The sequence below is a fragment of the Phyllobates terribilis genome, unplaced genomic scaffold (genome assembly GCF_046119375.1).
Source record: "Phyllobates terribilis strain yellow unplaced genomic scaffold, ASM4611937v1 Scaffold_12__6_contigs__length_324123572, whole genome shotgun sequence".
In the NCBI taxonomy this organism is placed as follows: Eukaryota; Metazoa; Chordata; class Amphibia; order Anura; family Dendrobatidae; genus Phyllobates; species Phyllobates terribilis.
In genome coordinates this window covers 89,448,726-89,469,117 of record NW_027362772.1, presented here as the reverse complement: position 1 = coordinate 89,469,117, position 20,392 = coordinate 89,448,726, and the positions used below count along the sequence as shown (strand labels likewise).

Genomic DNA, 20,392 nt, shown 5'->3' with positions numbered 1-20,392 from the left:
TATACAGTAGGAGTGGTACTGTGCAGTGTATATATACAGGAGGAGTGGTACTGTGCAGTGTATATATACAGGAGGAGTGGTACTGTGCAGTGTATATATACAGGAGGAGTGGTACTGTGCAGTGTGTATATACAGGAGGAGTGGTACTGTGCAGTGTATATATACAGGAGGAGTGGTACTGTGCAGTGTGTATATACAGGAGGAGTGGTACTGTGCAGTGTGTATATACAGGAGGAGTGGTACTGTGCAGTGTGTATATACAGGAGGAGTGGTACTGTGCAGTGTGTATATACAGGAGGAGTGGTACTGTGCAGTGTGTATATACAGGAGGAGTGGTACTGTGCAGTGTGTATATACAGGAGGAGTGGTACTGTGCCGTGTATATATACAGGACAGGAGGAGTGGTACTGTGCAGTGTATATATACAGGATAGGAGGAGTGGTGCTGTGCAGTGTGTATATACAGGAGGAGTGGTACTGTGCAGTGTGTATATACAGGAGGAGTGGTACTGTGCAGTGTGTATATACAGGAGGAGTGGTACTGTGCAGTGTATATACAGGAGGAGTGGTACTGTGCAGTGTATATACAGGAGGAGTGGTACTGTGCAGTGTGTATATACAGGAGGAGTGGTACTGTGCAGTGTGTATATACAGGAGGAGTGGTACTGTGCAGTGTGTATATACAGGAGGAGTGGTACTGTGCAGTGTGTATATACAGGAGGAGTGGTACTGTACAGTGTGTATATATACAGGAGGAAGGGTACTGTGCAGTGTGTATATACAGGAGGAGTGGTACTGTGCAGTGTGTATATACAGGAGGAGTGGTACTGTGCAGTGTGTATATACAGGAGGAGTGGTACTGTGCAGTGTATATATACAGGAGGAGTGGTACTGTGCAGTGTGTATATACAGGAGGAGTGGTACTGTGCAGTGTGTATATACAGGAGGAGTGGTACTGTGCAGTGTATATATACAGGACAGGAGGAGTGGTACTGTGCAGTGTATATATACAGGACAGGAGGAGTGGTACTGTGCAGTGTGTATATATACAGGAGGAGTGGTACTGTGCAGTGTATATATACAGGAGGAGTGGTACTGTGCAGTGTGTATATACAGGAGGAGTGGTACTGTGCAGTGTATATATACAGGAGGAGTGGTACTATGCAGGGTATATATACAGGAGGAGTGGTACTGTGCAGTGTATATATACAGGACAGGAGGAGTGGTACTGTGCAGTGTATATACAGGAGGAGTGGTACTGTGCAGTGTGTATATACAGGAGGAGTGGTACTGTGCAGTGTATATATACAGGACAGGAGGAGCGGTACTGTGCAGTGTATATATACAGGACAGAAGGAGTGGTACTGTGCAGTGTATATACAGGACAGGAGGCGTGGTACTGTGCAGTGTATATATATACAGGACAGGAGGAGCCGTACTGTGCAGTGTATATATACAGGAGGAGTGGTACTGTGCAGTGTGTATATACAGGAGGAGTGGTACTGTGCAGTGTGTATATACAGGAGGAGTGGTACTGTGCAGTGTATATATACAGGACAGGAGGAGTGGTACTGTGCAGTGTGTATATACAGGAGGAGTGGTACTGTGCAGTGTGTATATACAGGACAGGAGGAGTGGTACTGTGCAGTGTATATATACAGGACAGGAGGAGTGGTACTGTGCAGTGTATATATGCAGGACAGGGGGAGTGGTACTGTGCAGTGTATATATATACAGGAGGAGTGGTACTGTGCAGTGTATATATACAGGACAGGAGGAGTGGTACTGTGCAGTGTATATATACAGGACAGGAGGAGGGGTACTGTGCAGTGTGTATATACAGGACAGGAGGAGTGGTACTGTGCAGTGTATATATACAGTAGGAGCGGTACTGTGCAGTGTGTATATACAGGAGGAGCCGTACTGTGCAGTGTGTATATACAGGAGGAGTGGTACTGTGCAGTGTATATATACAGGAGGAGTGGTAGTGTGCAATGTGTATATACAGGAGGAGTGGTACTGTGCAGTGTGTATATACAGTAGGAGTGGTACTGTGCAGTGTATATATACAGGAGGAGTGGTACTGTGCAGTGTATATATACAGGAGGAGTGGTACTGTGCAGTGTATATATACAGGAGGAGTGGTACTGTGCAGTGTGTATATACAGGAGGAGTGGTACTGTGCAGTGTATATATACAGGAGGAGTGGTACTGTGCAGTGTGTATATACAGGAGGAGTGGTACTGTGCAGTGTGTATATACAGGAGGAGTGGTACTGTGCAGTGTGTATATACAGGAGGAGTGGTACTGTGCAGTGTGTATATACAGGAGGAGTGGTACTGTGCCGTGTATATATACAGGACAGGAGGAGTGGTACTGTGCATTGTATATATACAGGATAGGAGGAGTGGTGCTGTGCAGTGTGTATATACAGGAGGAGTGGTACTGTGCAGTGTGTATATACAGGAGGAGTGGTACTGTGCAGTGTGTATATACAGGAGGAGTGGTACTGTGCAGTGTATATACAGGAGGAGTGGTACTGTGCAGTGTATATACAGGAGGAGTGGTACTGTGCAGTGTGTATATACAGGAGGAGTGGTACTGTGCAGTGTGTATATACAGGAGGAGTGGTACTGTGCAGTGTGTATATACAGGAGGAGTGGTACTGTGCAGTGTGTATATACAGGAGGAGTGGTACTGTACAGTGTGTATATATACAGGAGGAAGGGTACTGTGCAGTGTGTATATACAGGAGGAGTGGTACTGTGCAGTGTATATATACAGGAGGAGTGGTACTGTGCAGTGTATATATACAGGAGGAGTGGTACTATGCAGGGTATATATACAGGAGGAGTGGTACTGTGCAGTGTATATATACAGGACGGGAGGAGTGGTACTGTGCAGTGTGTATATACAGGAGGAGTGGTACTGTGCAGTGTATATATACAGGAGGAGTGGTACTGTGCAGTGTGTATATACAGGAGGAGTGGTACTGTGCAGTGTGTATATACAGGAGGAGTGGTACTGTGCAGTGTGTATATACAGGAGGAGTGGTACTGTGCAGTGTGTATATACAGGAGGAGCGGTACTGTGCAGTGTGTATATACAGGAGGAGCTGTACTGTGCAGTGTATATATACAGGAGGAGTGGTACTGTGCAGTGTATATACAGGAGGAGCGGTACTGTGCAGTGTGTATATATACAGGAGGAGCGGTACTGTGCAGTGTATATATACAGGAGGAGTGGTACTGTGCAGTGTGTATATATACAGGAGGAGTGGTACTGTGCAGTGTATATATACAGGAGGAGCGGTACTGTGCAGTGTGTATATACAGGAGGAGTGGTACTGTGCAGTGTATATATACAGGACAGGAGGAGTGGTACTGTGCAGTGTGTATATATACAGGAGGAGTGGTACTGTGCAGTGTATATATACAGGAGGAGTGGTACTGTGCAGTGTGTATATACAGGAGGAGTGGTACTGTGCAGTGTATATATACAGGAGGAGTGGTACTATGCAGGGTATATATACAGGAGGAGTGGTACTGTGCAGTGTGTATATACAGGAGGAGTGGTACTGTGCAGTGTATATATACAGGACAGGAGGAGTGGTACTGTGCAGTGTATATACAGGAGGAGTGGTACTGTGCAGTGTGTATATACAGGAGGAGTGGTACTGTGCAGTGTATATATACAGTGGGAGTGGTACTGTGCAGTGTATATATATACAGGAGGAGTGGTACTGTGCAGTGTATATATACAGGAGGAGCGGTACTGTGCAGTGTGTATATACAGGAGGAGCGGTACTGTGCAGTGTGTATATATACAGGAGGAGCGGTACTGTGCAGTGTGTATATATACAGGAGGAGTGGTACTGTGCAGTGTGTATATACAGGAGGAGCGGTACTGTGCAGTGTGTATATACAGGAGGAGCTGTACTGTGCAGTGTATATATACAGGAGGAGTGGTACTGTGCAGTGTATATACAGGAGGAGCGGTACTGTGCAGTGTGTATATATACAGGAGGAGCGGTACTGTGCAGTGTATATATACAGGAGGAGTGGTACTGTGCAGTGTGTATATATACAGGAGGAGTGGTACTGTGCAGTGTATATATACAGGAGGAGCGGTACTGTGCAGTGTGTAAATACAGGAGGAGCGGTACTGTGCAGTGTGTATATATACAGGAGGAGCGGTACTGTGCAGTGTGTATATATACAGGAGGAGTGGTACTGTGCAGTGTATATATACAGGAGGAGCGGTACTGTGCAGTGTGTATATACAGGAGGAGCGGTACTGTGCAGTGTGTATATATACAGGAGGAGTGGTACTGTGCAGTGTGTATATACAGTAGGAGCGGTACTGTGCAGTGTGTATATATACAGGAGGAGTGGTACTGTGCAGTGTGTATATACAGGAGGAGCCGTACTGTGCAGTGTATATATACAGGAGGAGTGGTACTGTGCAGTGTGTATATACAGTAGGAGCGGTACTGTGCAGTGTATATATACAGGAGTAGCGGTACTGTGCAGTGTGTATATACAGTAGGAGCGGTGCTGTGCAGTGTGTATATATACAGGAGGAGCGGTACTGTGCAGTGTGTATATACAGTAGGAGCGGTACTGTGCAGTGTGTATATATACAGGAGGAGCGGTACTGTGCAGTGTATATATACAGGAGGAGCTGTACTGTGCAGTGTGTATATACAGTAGGAGCGGTACTGTGCAGTGTGTATATATACAGGAGGAGCGGTACTGTGCAGTGTGTATATACAGTAGGAGCGGTACTGTGCAGTGTGTATATATACAGGAGGAGTGGTACTGTGCAGTGTATATATACAGGAGGAGGGGTACTGTGCAGTGTATATATACAGGAGGAGTGGTGCTGTGCAGTGTGTATATACAGTAGGAGTGGTACTGTGCAGTGTGTATATATACAGGAGGAGCGGTACTGTGCAGTGTATATATACAGGAGGAGCTGTACTGTGCAGTGTGTATATACAGTAGGAGCGGTACTGTGCAGTGTGTATATATACAGGAGGAGTGGTACTGTGCAGTGTATATATACAGGAGGAGGGGTACTGTGCAGTGTATATATACAGGAGGAGTGGTACTGTGCAGTGTATATATACAGGAGGAGGGGTACTGTGCAGTGTATATACAGGAGGAGTGGTGCTGTGCAGTGTATATATACATGAGGAGTGGTACTGTGCAGTATATATATACAGGAGGAGTGGTACTGTGCAGTGTGTATATACAGGAGGAGTGGTACTGTGCAGTGTATATATACAGGAGGAGTGGTACTGTGCAGTGTATATATATACAGGAGGAGTGGTACTGTGCAGTGTATATATACAGGAGGAGCGGTACTGTGCAGTGTGTATATACAGGAGGAGCGGTACTGTGCAGTGTGTATATATACAGGAGGAGCGGTACTGTGCAGTGTGTATATATACAGGAGGAGTGGTACTGTGCAGTGTGTATATACAGTAGGAGCGGTACTGTGCAGTGTGTATATATACAGGAGGAGTGGTACTGTGCAGTGTATATATACAGGAGGAGCGGTACTGTGCAGTGTGTATATACAGGAGGAGCGGTACTGTGCAGTGTGTATATATACAGGAGGAGTGGTACTGTGCAGTGTGTATATACAGTAGGAGCGGTACTGTGCAGTGTATATATACAGGAGGAGTGGTACTGTGCAGTGTGTATATACAGTAGGAGCGGTACTGTGCAGTGTATATATACAGGAGGAGCGGTACTGTGCAGTGTGTATATACAGTAGGAGCGGTACTGTGCAGTGTGTATATACAGGAGGAGCGGTACTGTGCAGTGTGTATATACAGTAGGAGCGGTACTGTGCAGTGTATATATACAGGAGGAGCAGTACTGTGCAGTGTGTATATACAGTAGGAGCGGTACTGTGCAGTGTATATATACAGGAGGAGTGGTACTGTGCAGTGTGTATATACAGTAGGAGCGGTACTGTGCAGTGTATATATACAGGAGGAGCGGTACTGTGCAGTGTGTATATACAGTAGGAGCGGTACTGTGCAGTGTGTATATACAGGAGGAGCGGTACTGTGCAGTGTGTATATACAGTAGGAGCGGTACTGTGCAGTGTATATATACAGGAGGAGCGGTACTGTGCAGTGTGTATATACAGTAGGAGCGGTACTGTGCAGTGTATATATACAGGAGGAGCAGTACTGTGCAGTGTATATATACAGGAGGAGTGGTACTGTGCAGTGTGTATATACAGTAGGAGCGGTACTGTGCAGTGTATATATACAGGAGGAGCTGTACTGTGCAGTGTGTATATACAGTAGGAGCGGTACTGTGCAGTGTATATATACAGGAGGAGTGGTGCTGTGCAGTGTATATATACAGGAGGAGTGGTACTGTGCAGTGTATATATACAGGAGGAGTGGTGCTGTGCAGTGTATATATACAGGAGGAGTGGTACTGTGCAGTATATATATACAGGAGGAGCTGTACTGTGCAGTGTGTATATACAGGAGGAGCGGTACTGTGCAGTGTATATATACAGGAGGAGCTGTACTGTGCAGTGTATAGATACAGGAGGAGTGGTACTGTGCAGTGTATATATACAGGACAGGAGGAGCGGTACTGTGCAGTGTATATATACAGGAGGAGTGGTACTGTGCAGTGTGTATATACAGGAGGAGTGGTACTGTGCAGTGTGTATATACAGGAGGAGCTGTACTGTGCAGTGTGTATATACAGGAGGAGCGGTACTGTGCAGTGTATATATACAGGAGGAGTGGTACTGTGCAGTGTATATATACAGGAGGAGTGGTGCTGTGTAGTGTATATATACAGGACAGGAGGAGTGGTACTGTGCAGTGTATATATACAGGAGGAGTGGTACTGTGCAGTGTATATATACAGGAGGAGTGGTGCTGTGCAGTTTATATATACAGGACAGGAGGAGTGGTACTGTGCAGTGTATATATACAGGAGGAGTGGTACTGTGCAGTGTATATATACAGGAGGAGTGGTACTGTGCAGTGTATATATACAGGAGGAGTGGTGCTGTGCAGTGTATATATACAGGAGGAGTGGTACTGTGCAGTATATATATACAGGAGGAGCTGTACTGTGCAGTGTGTATATACAGGAGGAGCTGTACTGTGCAGTGTATATATACAGGAGGAGCTGTACTGTGCAGTATATATATATACAGGAGGAGCTGTACTGTGCAGTGTATATATACAGGAGGAGTGGTACTGTGCAGTGTATATATACAGGAGGAGTGGTGCTGTGCAGTGTATATATACAGGAGGAGTGGTGCTGTGCAGTGTATATATACAGGACAGGAGGAGTGGTACTGTGCAGTGTATATATACAGGAGGAGCTGTACTGTGCAGTGTGTATATACAGGAGGAGCAGTACTGTGCAGTGTATATATACAGGAGGAGTGGTACTGTGCAGTGTATATATACAGGAGGAGTGGTACTGTGCAGTGTATATATACAGGAGGAGTGGTGCTGTGCAGTGTATATATACAGGACAGGAGGAGTGGTACTGTGCAGTGTATATATACAGGAGGAGCTGTACTGTGCAGTGTATATATACAGGAGGAGTGGTGCTGTGCAGTGTATATATACAGGAGGAGCTGTACTGTGCAGTGTATATATATACAGGAGGAGTGGTACTGTGCAGTGTATATATACAGGAGGAGCTGTACTGTGCAGTGTGTATATACAGGAGGAGTGGTACTGTGCAGTGTATATATACAGGAGGAGCTGTACTGTGCAGTGTGTATATACAGGAGGAGCGGTACTGTGCAGTGTATATATACAGGAGGAGTGGTACTGTGCAGTGTATATATACAGGAGGAGTGGTGCTGTGCAGTGTATATATACAGGACAGGAGGAGTGGTACTGTGCAGTGTATATATACAGTAGGAGCTGTACTGTGCAGTGTATATATACAGTAGGAGCGGTACTGTGCAGTGTATATATACAGGAGGAGTGGTACTGTGCAGTGTATATATACAGGAGGAGTGGTGCTGTGCAGTGTATATATACAGGAGGAGCTGTACTGTGCAGTGTGTATATACAGTAGGAGCGGTACTGTGCAGTGTGTATATATACAGGAGAAGTGGTACTGTGCAGCGTATATATACAGGACAGGAGGAGTGGTACTGTGCAGTGTATATATACAGGACAGGAGGAGTGGTACTGTGCAGTGTATATATATACAGGAGGAGTGGTACTGTGCAGTGTATATATACAGGACAGGAGGAGTGGTACTGTGCAGTGTATATACAGGACAGGAGGAGTGGTACTGTGCAGTGTATATATACAGGACAGGAGGAGTGGTACTGTGCAGTGTATATATACAGGAGGAGTGGTACTGTGCAGTGTGTATATACAGGACAGGAGGAGGGGTACTGTGCAGTGTGTATATACAGGACAGGAGGAGCGGTACTGTGCAGTGTATATATACAGTAGGAGTGGTACTGTGCAGTGTGTATATATACAGGAGGAGCGGTACTGTGCGGTGTGTATATACAGGAGGAGTGGTACTGTGCAGTGTGTATATATACAGGAGGAGCGGTACTGTGCAGTGTGTATATACAGGAGGAGTGGTACTGTGCAGTGTGTATATACAGGAGGAGTGGTACTGTGCAGTGTATATATACAGGACAGGAGGAGTGGTGCTGTGCAGTGTGTATATATACAGGAGGAGTGGTACTGTGCAGTGTATATATACAGGAGGAGTGGTACTGTGCAGGGTATATATACAGGAGGAGCGGTACTGTGCGGGGTATATATACAGGAGGAGTGGTACTGTGCAGTGTATATATACAGGAGGAGCTGTACTGTGCAGTGTATATATACAGGAGGAGCTGTACTGTGCAGTGTATATATACAGGAGGAGCTGTACTGTGCAGTGTATATATACAGGAGGAGTGGTACTGTGCAGTGTGTATATACAGTAGGAGCGGTACTGTGCAGTGTATATATACAGGAGGAGTGGTACTGTGCAGTGTATATATACAGGAGGAGTGGTACTGTGCAGCGTATATATACAGGACAGGAGGAGTGGTACTGTGCAGTGTATATATACAGGACGGGGAGTGGTACTGTGCAGTGTATATACAGGACAGAAGGAGTGGTACTGTGCAGTGTATATATACAGGAGGAGTGGTACTGTGCAGTGTGTATATACAGTAGGAGCGGTACTGTGCAGTGTGTATATATACAGGAGGAGTGGTACTGTGCAGTGTATATATACAGGACAGGAGGAGTGGTACTGTGCAGTGTATATATACAGGACAGGAGGAGTGGTACTGTGCAGTGTATATACAGGACAGGAGGAGTGGTACTGTGCAGTGTGTATATATACAGGAGGAGCGGTACTGTGCAGTGTGTATATATACAGGAGGAGTGGTACTGTGCAGTGTGTATATATACAGGAGGAGTGGTACTGTGCAGTGTGTATATATACAGGAGGAGTGGTACTGTGCAGTGTATATATACAGGAGGAGTGGTACTGTGCAGTGTATATATACAGGACAGGAGGAGTGGTACTGTGCAGTGTGTATATATACAGGAGGAGTGGTACTGTGCAGTGTGTATATACAGGAGGAGCAGTACTGTGCAGTGTATATATACAGGACAGGAGGAGTGGTACTGTGCAGTGTATATATACAGGACAGGAGTAGTGATACTGTGCAGTGTATATATACAGGAGGAGTGGTACTGTGCAGTGTGTATATATACAGGAGGAGTGGTACCGTGCAGTGTATATACAGGACAGGAGGAGTGGTACTGTGCAGTGTGTATATATACAGGAGGAGTGGTACTGTGCAGTGTGTATATATACAGGAGGAGTGGTACTGTGCAGTGTGTATATATACAGGAGGAGTGGTACTGTGCAGTGTGTATATACAGTAGGAGCGGTACTGTGCAGTGTGTATATATACAGGAGGAGTGGTACTGTGCAGTGTGTATATACAGGACAGGAGGAGTGGTACTGTGCAGTGTATATATACAGGACAGGAGGAGTGGTACTGTGCAGTGTATATATATACAGGACAGGAGGAGTGGTACTGTGCAGTGTATATATACAGGAGGAGTGGTACTGTGCAGGGTATATATACAGGAGGAGCGGTACTGTGCAGTGTGTATATATACAGGAGGAGTGGTACTGTGCAGGGTATATATACAGGAGGAGCGGTACTGTGCAGTGTGTATATATACAGGAGGAGTGGTACTGTGCAGTGTATATACAGGACAGGAGGAGTGGTACTGTGCAGTGTATATATACAGGAGGAGCGGTACTGTGCAGTGTGTATATATACAGGAGGAGTGGTACTGTGCAGTGTGTATATATACAGGAGGAGTGGTACTGTGCAGTGTGTATATATACAGGAGGAGTGGTACTGTGCAGTGTGTATATATACAGGAGGAGTGGTACTGTGCAGTGTATATATACAGGAGGAGTGGTACTGTGCAGTGTATATATACAGGACAGGAGGAGTGGTACTGTGCAGTGTATATACAGGACAGGAGTGGTGGTACTGTGCAGTGTATATATACAGGAGGAGTGGTACTGTGCAGTGTGTATATATACAGGAGGAGTGGTACTGTGCAGTGTATATATACAGGAGGAGTGGTACTGTGCAGTGTATATATACAGGACAGGAGGAGTGGTACTGTGCAGTGTGTATATATACAGGAGGAGTGGTACTGTGCAGTGTATATATACAGGAGGAACAGTACTGTGCAGTGTATATATACAGGACAGGAGGAGTGGTACTGTGCAGTGTATATATACAGGACAGGAGGAGTGGTACTGTGCAGTGTATATATACAGGACAGGAGGAGTGGTACTGTGCAGTGTATATATACAGGACAGGAGGAGTGGTACTGTGCAGTGTATATATACAGGAGGAGTGGTACTGTGCAGTGTATATATACAGGAGGAGTGGTACTGTGCAGTGTATATACAGGACAGGAGGAGTGGTACTGTGCAGTGTATATATACAGGAGGAGTGGTACTGTACAGTGTATATACAGGACAGGAGGAGTGGTACTGTGCAGTGTATATATACAGGAGGAGTGGTACTGTACAGTGTATATATACAGGAGGAGTGGTACTGTGCAGTGTATATACAGGACAGGAGGAGTGGTACTGTGCAGTGTATATATACAGGGCAGGAGGAGTGGTACTGTGCAGTGTATATATACAGGAGGAGTGGTACTGTGCAGTGTGTATATATACAGGAGGAGTGGTACTGTGCAGTGTATATATACAGGAGGAGTGGTACTGTGCAGTGTATATACAGGACAGGAGGAGTGGTACTGTGCAGTGTATATATACAGGGCAGGAGGAGTGGTACTGTGCAGTGTATATATGCAGGACAGGGGGAGTGATACTGTGCAGTGTATATATACAGGAGGAGTGGTACTGTGCAGTGTGTATATATACAGGAGGAGTGGTACTGTGCAGTGTATATACAGGACAGGAGGAGTGATACTGTGCAGTGTATATATACAGGGCAGGAGGAGTGGTACTGTGCAGTGTATATATACAGGAGGAGTGGTACTGTGCAGTGTATATATACAGGGCAGGAGGAGTGGTACTGTGCAGTGTATATATACAGGAGGAGTGGTACTGTGCAGTGTATATATACAGGACAGGAGGAGAGGTACTGTGCAGTGTATATATACAGGACAGGAGGAGTGGTACTGTGCAGTGTATATATACAGGACAGGAGGAGCGGTACTGTGCAGTGTGTATATATACAGGAGGAGTGATACTGTGCAGTGTATATATACAGGAGGAGTGGTACTGTGCAGTGTATATATGCAGGACAGGGGGAGTGGTACTGTGCAGTGTATATATACAGGAGGAGTGGTACTGTGCAGTGTGTATATATACAGGAGGAGTGGTACTGTGCAGTGTATATATATACAGGAGGAGTGGTACTGTGTAGTGTATATATACAGGAGGAGTGGTACTGTGCAGTGTGTATATATACAGGAGGAGTGGTACTGTGCAGTGTGTATATATACAGGAGGAGTGGTACTGTGCAGTGTGTATATATACAGGAGGAGTGGTACTGTGTAGTGTATATATACAGGAGGAGTGGTACTGTGCAGTGTGTATATATACAGGAGGAGTGGTACTGTGCAGTGTATATATACAGGAGGAGTGGTACTGTGCAGTGTATATATACAGGACAGGAGGAGTGGTACTGTGCAGTGTATATATACAGGAGGAGTGGTACTGTGCAGTGTATATATACAGGAGGAGTGGTACTGTGCAGTGTGTATATATACAGGAGGAGTGGTACTGTGCCGTGTATATACAGGACAGGAGGAGTGGTACTGTGCAGTGTGTATATATACAGGAGGAGTGGTACTGTGCCGTGTATATACAGGACAGGAGGAGTGGTACTGTGCAGTGTATATATACAGGACAGGAGGAGTGGTACTGTGCAGTGTATATATACAGGAGGAGTGGTACTGTGCAGTGTGTATATATACAGGAGGAGTGGTACTGTGCAGTGTATATACAGGACAGGAGGAGTGGTATTGTGCAGTGTATATATACAGGACAGGAGGAGTGGTACTGTGCAGTGTATATATACAGGAGGAGTGGTACTGTGCAGTGTATATATACAGGAGGAGTGGTACTGTGCAGTGTATATATACAGGAGGAGTGGTACTGTGCAGTGTATATATACAGGACAGGAGGAGTGGTACTGTGCAGTGTATATATACAGGACAGGAGGAGTGGTACTGTGTAGTGTATATATACAGGAGGAGTGGTACTGTGCAGTGTATAGATACAGGACAGGAGGAGTGGTACTGTGCAGTGTGTATATATACAGGAGGAGTGGTACTGTGCAGTGTGTATATACAGGACAGGAGGAGTGGTACTGTGCAGTGTATATATACAGGACAGGAGGAGTGGTACTGTGCAGTGTATATATACAGGACAGGAGGAGTGGTACTGTGCAGTGTATATATACAGGAGGAGTGGTACTGTGCAGTGTGTATATATACAGGAGGAGTGGTACTCTGCGGTGTATATTTGTGTGTACTTTGTTCCCTTTTTGATGGGGTCTCCTTGTGTCTCTCTTTCAGGCTTCTTTTGCCCCCGGGCAGAGTGCTGCGGCGCCCACTCTGGTGTACCCTCAGCCGCCGCAGACGATGAGTACACAGCCACAGTCCCGTACTCCAGTGAGTACTCGCCCTCTGTGCTGACTCTTCCGGTTGTCAGAGCTTGCAGTGATGCCTGGCAGATGAGCAGATCTGTGGTCCTGCTGCTGGTATAATCCTTCACTCCTACACTCCATCTGCTCATTGCTGTGGGTGAGGAGCGCCCCCTGCTGTCTCTTACGGTGTAAGCTTAGGATCCATTTGTGCAGGAATCGCTGGCTTTTGCCTAGTTGTGAAGCAGCTGACGGTCGTGGCTCTTGTGGGGTCTAAGGCAGCTGTAATATTTTTGGTCATGTTCCCTGAGCACTAATCCACAGGACTAGTCAGTCGATAATCCGCTTCTCCCCCTGGGTGGAGACATCGTCCATGTATAGACAGATGAGCTGGTACAGTGTGGACCTGATGTTGCTAGGTCGCTGAGCATGTGTCTTCTGAACGGTTGGGTGTGTAGATTGTGGCCCCCAGGTCTCCTGTCCGGTGGGCCGTGGCTTTCCCTGTGCAGCTTTATCTTGTGTTTCTGTCTCTCTCCTTTGTGATTGTCTTTTCGCTCCTCTCTATAGTTTGCAGCTGGACCTCGACCAACACATCACCAGGTACCGTAACTTTAATCACCCGTGTTGCCCCCCACTTGTCGCCCCCCACTTGTCGCCCGTTACTGACTAACTTGTGAATGTACATTGGGACTTGACAGAAAGTGTAACCATGAAAAGACCACCCATCTGCTTAGGAGAAAGACTAGAACTGGAAGCGTCAGGCCGGAGCTGTAGGGTAGCAGAGGCGTCAGGCGGGGGCTGTAGGGCAGTGGAGGGGTCAGGCGGGGGCTGTAGGGCAGTGGAGGGGTCAGGCGGGGGCTGTAGGGCAGTGGAGGGGTCAGGCGGGGGCTGTAGGGCAGTGGAGGGGTCAGGTGGGTTCTGTAGGGCAGTGGAGGGGTCAGGTGGGCGCTGTAGGGCAGTGGAGGGGTCAGGTGGGCGCTGTAGGGCAGTGGAGGGGGCAGGCGGGGGCTGTAGGGCAGTGGAGGGGTCAGGAGGCGGCTGTAGGTGTAGTGGAGGGGTCCGGCGGGGGCTGTATGGCAGTGGAGGGATCAGGTGGTGGCTGTAGGGCAGTGGAGGGGTCAGGCGGGGGTTGTAGGGCAGTGGAGGGGTCAGGCGGGGGCTGTAGGGCAGCGGAGGCGTCAGGCGGGGGCTGTAGGGCAGCGGAGGCGTCAGGCGGGGGCTGTAGGGCAGCGGAGGCGTCAGGCGGGGGCTGTACTGCAGCGGAGGCGTCAGGCGGGGGCTGTAGGGCAGCGGAGGCGTCAGGCGGGGGCTGTAGGGCAGCGGAGGCGTCAGGCGAGGGCTGTAGGGCAGTGGAGGCGTCAGGCGTGGGATGTAGGGCAGCGGAGGCGTCAGGCGTGGGCTGTAGGGCAGCGGAGGCGTCAGGCGGGGGCTGTTGGGCAGCGGAGGCGTCAGGCGGGGGCTGTTGGGCAGCGGAGGCGTCAGGCGGGGGCTGTTGGGCAGCGGAGGCGTCAGTCGGGGGCTGTAGGGCAGCGGAGGCGTCAGTCGGGGGCTGTAGGGCAGCGGAGGCGTCAGGCGGGGGCTGTAGGGCAGCGGAGGCGTCAGGCGGGGGCTGTAGGGCAGCGGAGGCGTCAGGCGGGGGCTGTAGGGTAGGATAGCGGAGGCTTCAGGCGCGGACTGTAGGGTAGTGGAGGCGTTAGGCTGGGGCTCTAGGGTAGTGGAGGCATGAGACGGGGGCTGTAGGATAGCAGAGGCGTCAGGCGGGGACTTGTAGGTCACTGGAAGTGTCAGGCGGGGGCTGTAGGGTAGTGGAGGCGTCAGGCGGGGACTGTAGGGTAGTGGAGGCGTCAGGCAGGGACTGTAGGATAGCGCAAGCGTCAGGCGGGGACTGTAGGGCACTGGAGGCGTCAGGCGGGGACTGTAAGGCACTGGAGGTGTCAGGCGGGGGCTGTAGGGCACTGGAGGCGTCAGGCGGGGGCTGTAGGGCACTGGAGGCGTCAGGCGGGGGCTGTAGGGCACTGGAGGCGTCAGGCGGTTGCTGTAGGGCACTGGAGGCGTCAGGCGGTTGCTGTAGGGCACTGGAGGCGTCAGGCGGGGGCTGTAGCGCACTGGAGGCGTCAGGCGGGGGCTGTAGGGCACTGGAGGCGTCAGGCGGGGGCTGTAGGGCACTGGAGGCGTCAGGCGGGGGCTGTAGGGCACTGGAGGCGTCAGGCGGGGGCTGTAGGGCACTGGAGGCGTCAGGCGGGGGCTGTAGGGCAGTGGAGGCTTCAGGCGGGGGCTGTAGGGTAGTGGAGGCTTCAGGCGGGGGCTGTAGGGCACTGGAGGTGTCAGGCGGGGGCTGTAGGGCACTGGAGGTGTCAGGCGGGGGCTGTAGGGCACTGGAGGTGTCAGGCGGGGGCTGTAGGGCACTGGAGGTGTCAGGCGGGGGCTGTAGGGTAGTGGAGGCTTCAGGCGGGCTGTAGGGCACTGGAGGTGCCAGGCGGGTGCTGTAGGGCACTGGAGGTGTCAGGCGGGGACTGTAGGTAGTGTGGAGGCGTCAGGCGGGGACTGTAGGGTAGTGGAGGCGTCAGGCGGGGACTGTAGGGCACTGGAGGTGTCAGACGGGGACTGTAGGGTAGTGGAGGTGTCAGGCGGGGGCTGTAGGGCACTGGAGGTGTCAGGCGTGGGCTGTAGGGCACTGGAGGTGTCAGGCGGGGGCTGTAGGACACTGGAGGTGTCAGGCGGGGGCTGTTGGGCGCTGGAGGCGTCAGGCGGGGGCTGTAGGGTAGTGGAGGCGTCAGGCGGGGGCTGTAGGGCACTGGATGCGTTAGTCGGGTGCTGTAGGGCACTGGAGGTGTCAGGCGAGGGCTGTAGGGTAGTTGAGGCTTTAGGCGGGGGCTGTAGAATAGCGGAGGTGTCATGCGGTGACTGTAGGGCACTGGAGGTGTCAGGCGGGGGCTGTAGGGCACTGGATGCGTCAGGCGGGGGGCTGTATGGTAGTGGAGTCGTCAGGCGGGGGCTGTAGGATAGCGGAGGCGTCAGGCGGGGACTGTAGGGCACTGGAGGTGTCAGGCGGGGGCTGTAGGGTAGTGGAGTCTTCAGGCGGGGGCTGTAGGGCACTGGAGGCGTCAGGCGGGGGCTGTAGGGCACTGGAGGCTTCAGGCGGGGGCTGTAGGGTAGTGGAGGCTTCAGGCGGGGGCTGTAGGGCACTGGAGGTGTCAGGCGGGGGCTGTAGGGCACTGGAGGTGTCAGGCGGGGGCTGTAGGGTAGTGGAGGCTTCAGGCGGGCTGTAGGGCACTGGAGGTGCCAGGCGGGTTCTGTAGGGCACTGGAGGTGTCAGGCGGGGACTGTAGGGTAGTGGAGGCGTCAGGCGGGGACTGTATGGTAGTGGAGGTGTCAGGCGGGGGCTGTAGGGCACTGGAGGTGTCAGGCGGGGGCTGTAGGGCACTGGAGGCGTCAGGCGGGGGCTGTAGGGCACTGGAGGCGTCAGGCGGGGGCTTTAGGGCAGTGGAGGCGTCAGGCGGGGGCTGTAGGGCACTGGAGGCATCAGGCGGGGGCTGTAGGGTAGTGGAGGTGTCAGGCGGGGGCTGTAGGGCACTGGATGCGTTAGTCGGGTGCTGTAGGGCACTGGAGGTGTCAGGCGAGGGCTGTAGGGTAGTTGAGGCTTTAGGCGGGGGCTGTAGGATAGCGGAGGTGTCATGCGGTGACTGTAGGGCACTGGAGGTGTCAGGCGGGGGCTGTAGGGCACTGGATGCGTTAGGCGGGGGGCTGTATGGTAGTGGAGTCGTCAGGCGGGGGCTGTAGGATAGCGGAGGCGTCAGGCGTGGACTGTAGGGCACTGGAGGTGTCAGGCGGGGGCTGTAGGGTAGTGGAGGCTTCAGGCGGGGGCTGTAGCGCACTGGAGGTGTCAGGCGGGGGCTGTAGGGCACTGGAGGTGTCAGGCGGGGGCTGTAGGGCACTGGATGCGTTAGGCGGGGGCTGTAGGGTATTGGAGGCGTCAGGCGGGGGCTGTAAGGCAGTGGAGGCGTCAGGCGGGGGCTGTAGGGTAGTGGAGGCGTCAGGCGGGGGCTGTTGGGCAGTGGAGGCGTCAGGCGGGGGCTGTAGGGCACTGGAGGTGTCAGGCGGGGGCTGTAGGGTAGTTGAGGCTTCAGGCGGGGGCTGTAGGATAGCGGAGGCGTCAGGCGTGGACTGTAGGGCACTGGAGGCGTCAGGCGGGGGCTGTAGGGCACTGGAGGCGTCAGGCGGGGGCTGTAGGGCACTGGAGGCGTCAGGCGGGGGCTGTAGGGCACTGGAGGCGTCAGGCGGGGGCTGTAGGGCACTGGAGGCTTCAGGCGGAGGCTGTAGGGTAGTGGAGGCTTCAGGCGGGGGCTGTAGGGCACTGGAGGTGTCAGGCGGGGGCTGTAGGGCACTGGAGGTGTCAGGCGGGGGCTGTAGGGTAGTGGAGGCTTCAGGCGGGCTGTAGGGCACTGGAGGTGCCAGGCGGGTTCTGTAGGGCACTGGAGGTGTCAGGCGGGGACTGTAGGGTAGTGGAGGCGTCAGGCGGGGACTGTAGGGCACTGGAGGTGTCAGGCGGGGACTGTATGGTAGTGGAGGTGTCAGGCGGGGGCTGTAGGGCACTGGAGGTGTCAGGCGGGGGCTGTAGGGCACTGGAGGTGTCAGGCGTGGGCTGTAGGGCACTGGAGGCGTCAGGCGGGGGCTGTAGGGCACTGGAGGCGTCAGGCGGGGGCTGTAGGGCAGTGGAGGCGTCAGGCGGGGGCTGTAGGGCAGTGGAGGCGTCAGGCGGGGGCTGTAGGGCACTGGAGGCATCAGGCGGGGGCTGTAGGGTAGTGGAGGTGTCAGGCGGGGGCTGTAGGGCACTGGATGCGTTAGTCGGGTGCTGTAGGGCACTGGAGGTGTCAGGCGAGGGCTGTAGGGTAGTTGAGGCTTTAGGCGGGGGCTGTAGGATAGCGGAGGTGTCATGCGGTGACTGTAGGGCACTGGAGGTGTCAGGCGGGGGCTGTAGGGCACTGGATGCGTTAGGCGGGGGGCTGTATGGTAGTGGAGTCGTCAGGCGGGGGCTGTAGGATAGCGGAGGCGTCAGGCGTGGACTGTAGGGCACTGGAGGTGTCAGGCGGGGGCTGTAGGGTAGTGGAGGCTTCAGGCGGGGGCTGTAGCGCACTGGAGGTGTCAGGCGGGGGCTGTAGGGCACTGGAGGTGTCAGGCGGGGGCTGTAGGGCACTGGATGCGTTAGGCGGGGGCTGTAGGGTATTGGAGGCGTCAGGCGGGGGCTGTAAGGCAGTGGAGGCGTCAGGCAGGGGCTGTAGGGTAGTGGAGGCGTCAGGCGGGGGCTGTTGGGCAGTGGAGGCGTCAGGCGGGGGCTGTAGGGCACTGGAGGTGTCAGGCGGGGGCTGTAGGGTAGTTGAGGCTTCAGGCGGGGGCTGTAGGATAGCGGAGGCGTCAGGCGTGGACTGTAGGGCACTGGAGGTGTCAGGCGGGGGCTGTAGGGTAGTGGAGGCTTCAGGCGGGGGCTGTAGCGCACTGGAGGTGTCAGGCGGGGGCTGTAGGGCACTGGAGGTGTCAGGCGGGGGCTGTAGGGCACTGGATGCGTTAGGCGGGGGCTGTAGGGTATTGGAGGCGTCAGGCGGGGGCTGTAGGGCAGTGGAGGCGTCAGGCAGGGGCTGTAGGGTAGTGGAGGCGTCAGGCGGGGGCTGTTGGGCAGTGGAGGCGTCAGGCGGGGGCTGTAGGTCACTGGAGGTGTCAGGCGGGGGCTGTAGGGTAGTTGAGGCTTCAGGCGGGGGCTGTAGGGTACTGGATGCGTTAGGCGGGGGCTGTAGGGTACTGGATGCGTTAGGCGGGGGCTGTAGGGTAGTGGAGGCGTCAGGCGGGGGCTGTAGGGTAGTGGAGGCGTCAGGCGGGGGCTGTAGGGTAGTTGAGGCTTCAGGCGGGGGCTGTAGGATAGCGGAGGTGTCAGGCGGGGGCTGTAGGGTAGTGGAGGCGTCAGGCGGGGGCTGTAGGGTAGTGGAGGCGTCAGGCGGGGGCTGTAGGGTAGTGGAGGCGTCAGGCGGGGGCTGTAGGGTAGTGGAGGCGTCAGGCGGGGGCTGTAGTATAGCGGAGGTGTCAGGCGGGGACTGTAGGGCACTGGAGGCTTCAGGCGGGGGCTGTAGGGCAGTGGAGGCGTCAGGCGGGGGCTGTAGGGCACTGGATGCGTTAGGCGGGGGCTGTAGGGTAGTGGAGGCGTCAGGCGGGGGCTGTAGTATAGCGGAGGCGTCAGGCGGGGACTGTAGGGCAGTGGAGGCTTCAGGCGGGGGCTGTAGGGCAGTGGAGGCTTCAGGCGGGGGCTGTAGGGCACTGGATGCGTTAGGTGGGGGCTGTAGGGCACTGGATGCGTTAGGTGGGGGCTGTAGGGCAGTGGAGGCGTCAGGCGGGGGCTGTAGGGCAGTGGAGGCGTCAGGCGGGGGCTGTAGGGCAGTGGAGGCGTCAGGCGTGGGCTGTAGGGCAGTGGAGGCGTCAGGCGGGGGCTGTAGGGCAGTGGAGGCGTTAGGCGGGGGCTGTAGGGCAGTGGAGGCGTCAGGCGGGGGCTGTAGGGCAGTGGAGGCGTCAGGCGGGGGCTGTAGGGCAGTGGAGGCGTCAGGCGGGGGCTGTAGGGCAATGGAGGCGTTAGGCGGGGGCTGTAGGGTAGTAGAGGCGTCAGGTGGGGGCTGTAGGGCAGTGGAGGCGTCAGGCAGGGGCTGTAGGGCAGTGGAGGCATCAGGCAGGGGCTGTAGGGTAGTTGAGGCTTCAGACGGGGGCTGTAGGATAGCGGAGGTGTCAGGCGGGGGCTGTAGGGCACTGGAGATGTCAGGCGGGGGCTGTAGGGTAGTGGAGGCTTCAGGCGGGCTGTAGGGCACTGGAGGTGCCAGGCGGGTTCTGTAGGGCACTGGAGGTGTCAGGCGGGGACTGTAGGGTAGTGGAGGCGTCAGGCGGGGACTGTAGGGCACTGGAGGTGTCAGGCGGGGACTGTATGGTAGTGGAGGTGTCAGGCGGGGGCTGTAGGGCACTGGAGGTGTCAGGCGGGGGCTGTAGGGCACTGGAGGTGTCAGGCGTGGGCTGTAGGGCACTGGAGGCGTCAGGCGGGGGCTGTAGGGCACTGGAGGCGTCAGGCGGGGGCTGTAGGGCAGTGGAGGCGTCAGGCGGGGGCTGTAGGGCACTGGAGGCATCAGGCGGGGGCTGTAGGGTAGTGGAGGTGTCAGGCGGGGGCTGTA

General features: G+C 53.2%; 1 protein-coding gene across 7 annotated transcripts in view; it reads left to right on the top strand.

The window, feature by feature from the left end:
- The window catches only part of EIF4G3 (eukaryotic translation initiation factor 4 gamma 3), a 262,238-nt gene that overhangs the window by 34,395 nt on the left and 207,451 nt on the right, over window positions 1-20,392 (top strand). For 6 of the 7 annotated variants that reach the window (XM_073656081.1, XM_073656075.1, XM_073656077.1 and 3 more), the window contains exons 2-3: window positions 13,129-13,224; window positions 13,764-13,796. In XM_073656081.1, coding sequence (XP_073512182.1) covers window positions 13,195-13,224; window positions 13,764-13,796 — 63 coding nt within the window. In that variant the 5' untranslated portion in view covers window positions 13,129-13,194. The remainder of the gene's footprint in view (window positions 1-13,128; window positions 13,225-13,763; window positions 13,797-20,392) is intronic. The other variant, XM_073656080.1, reaches the window with a different exon arrangement.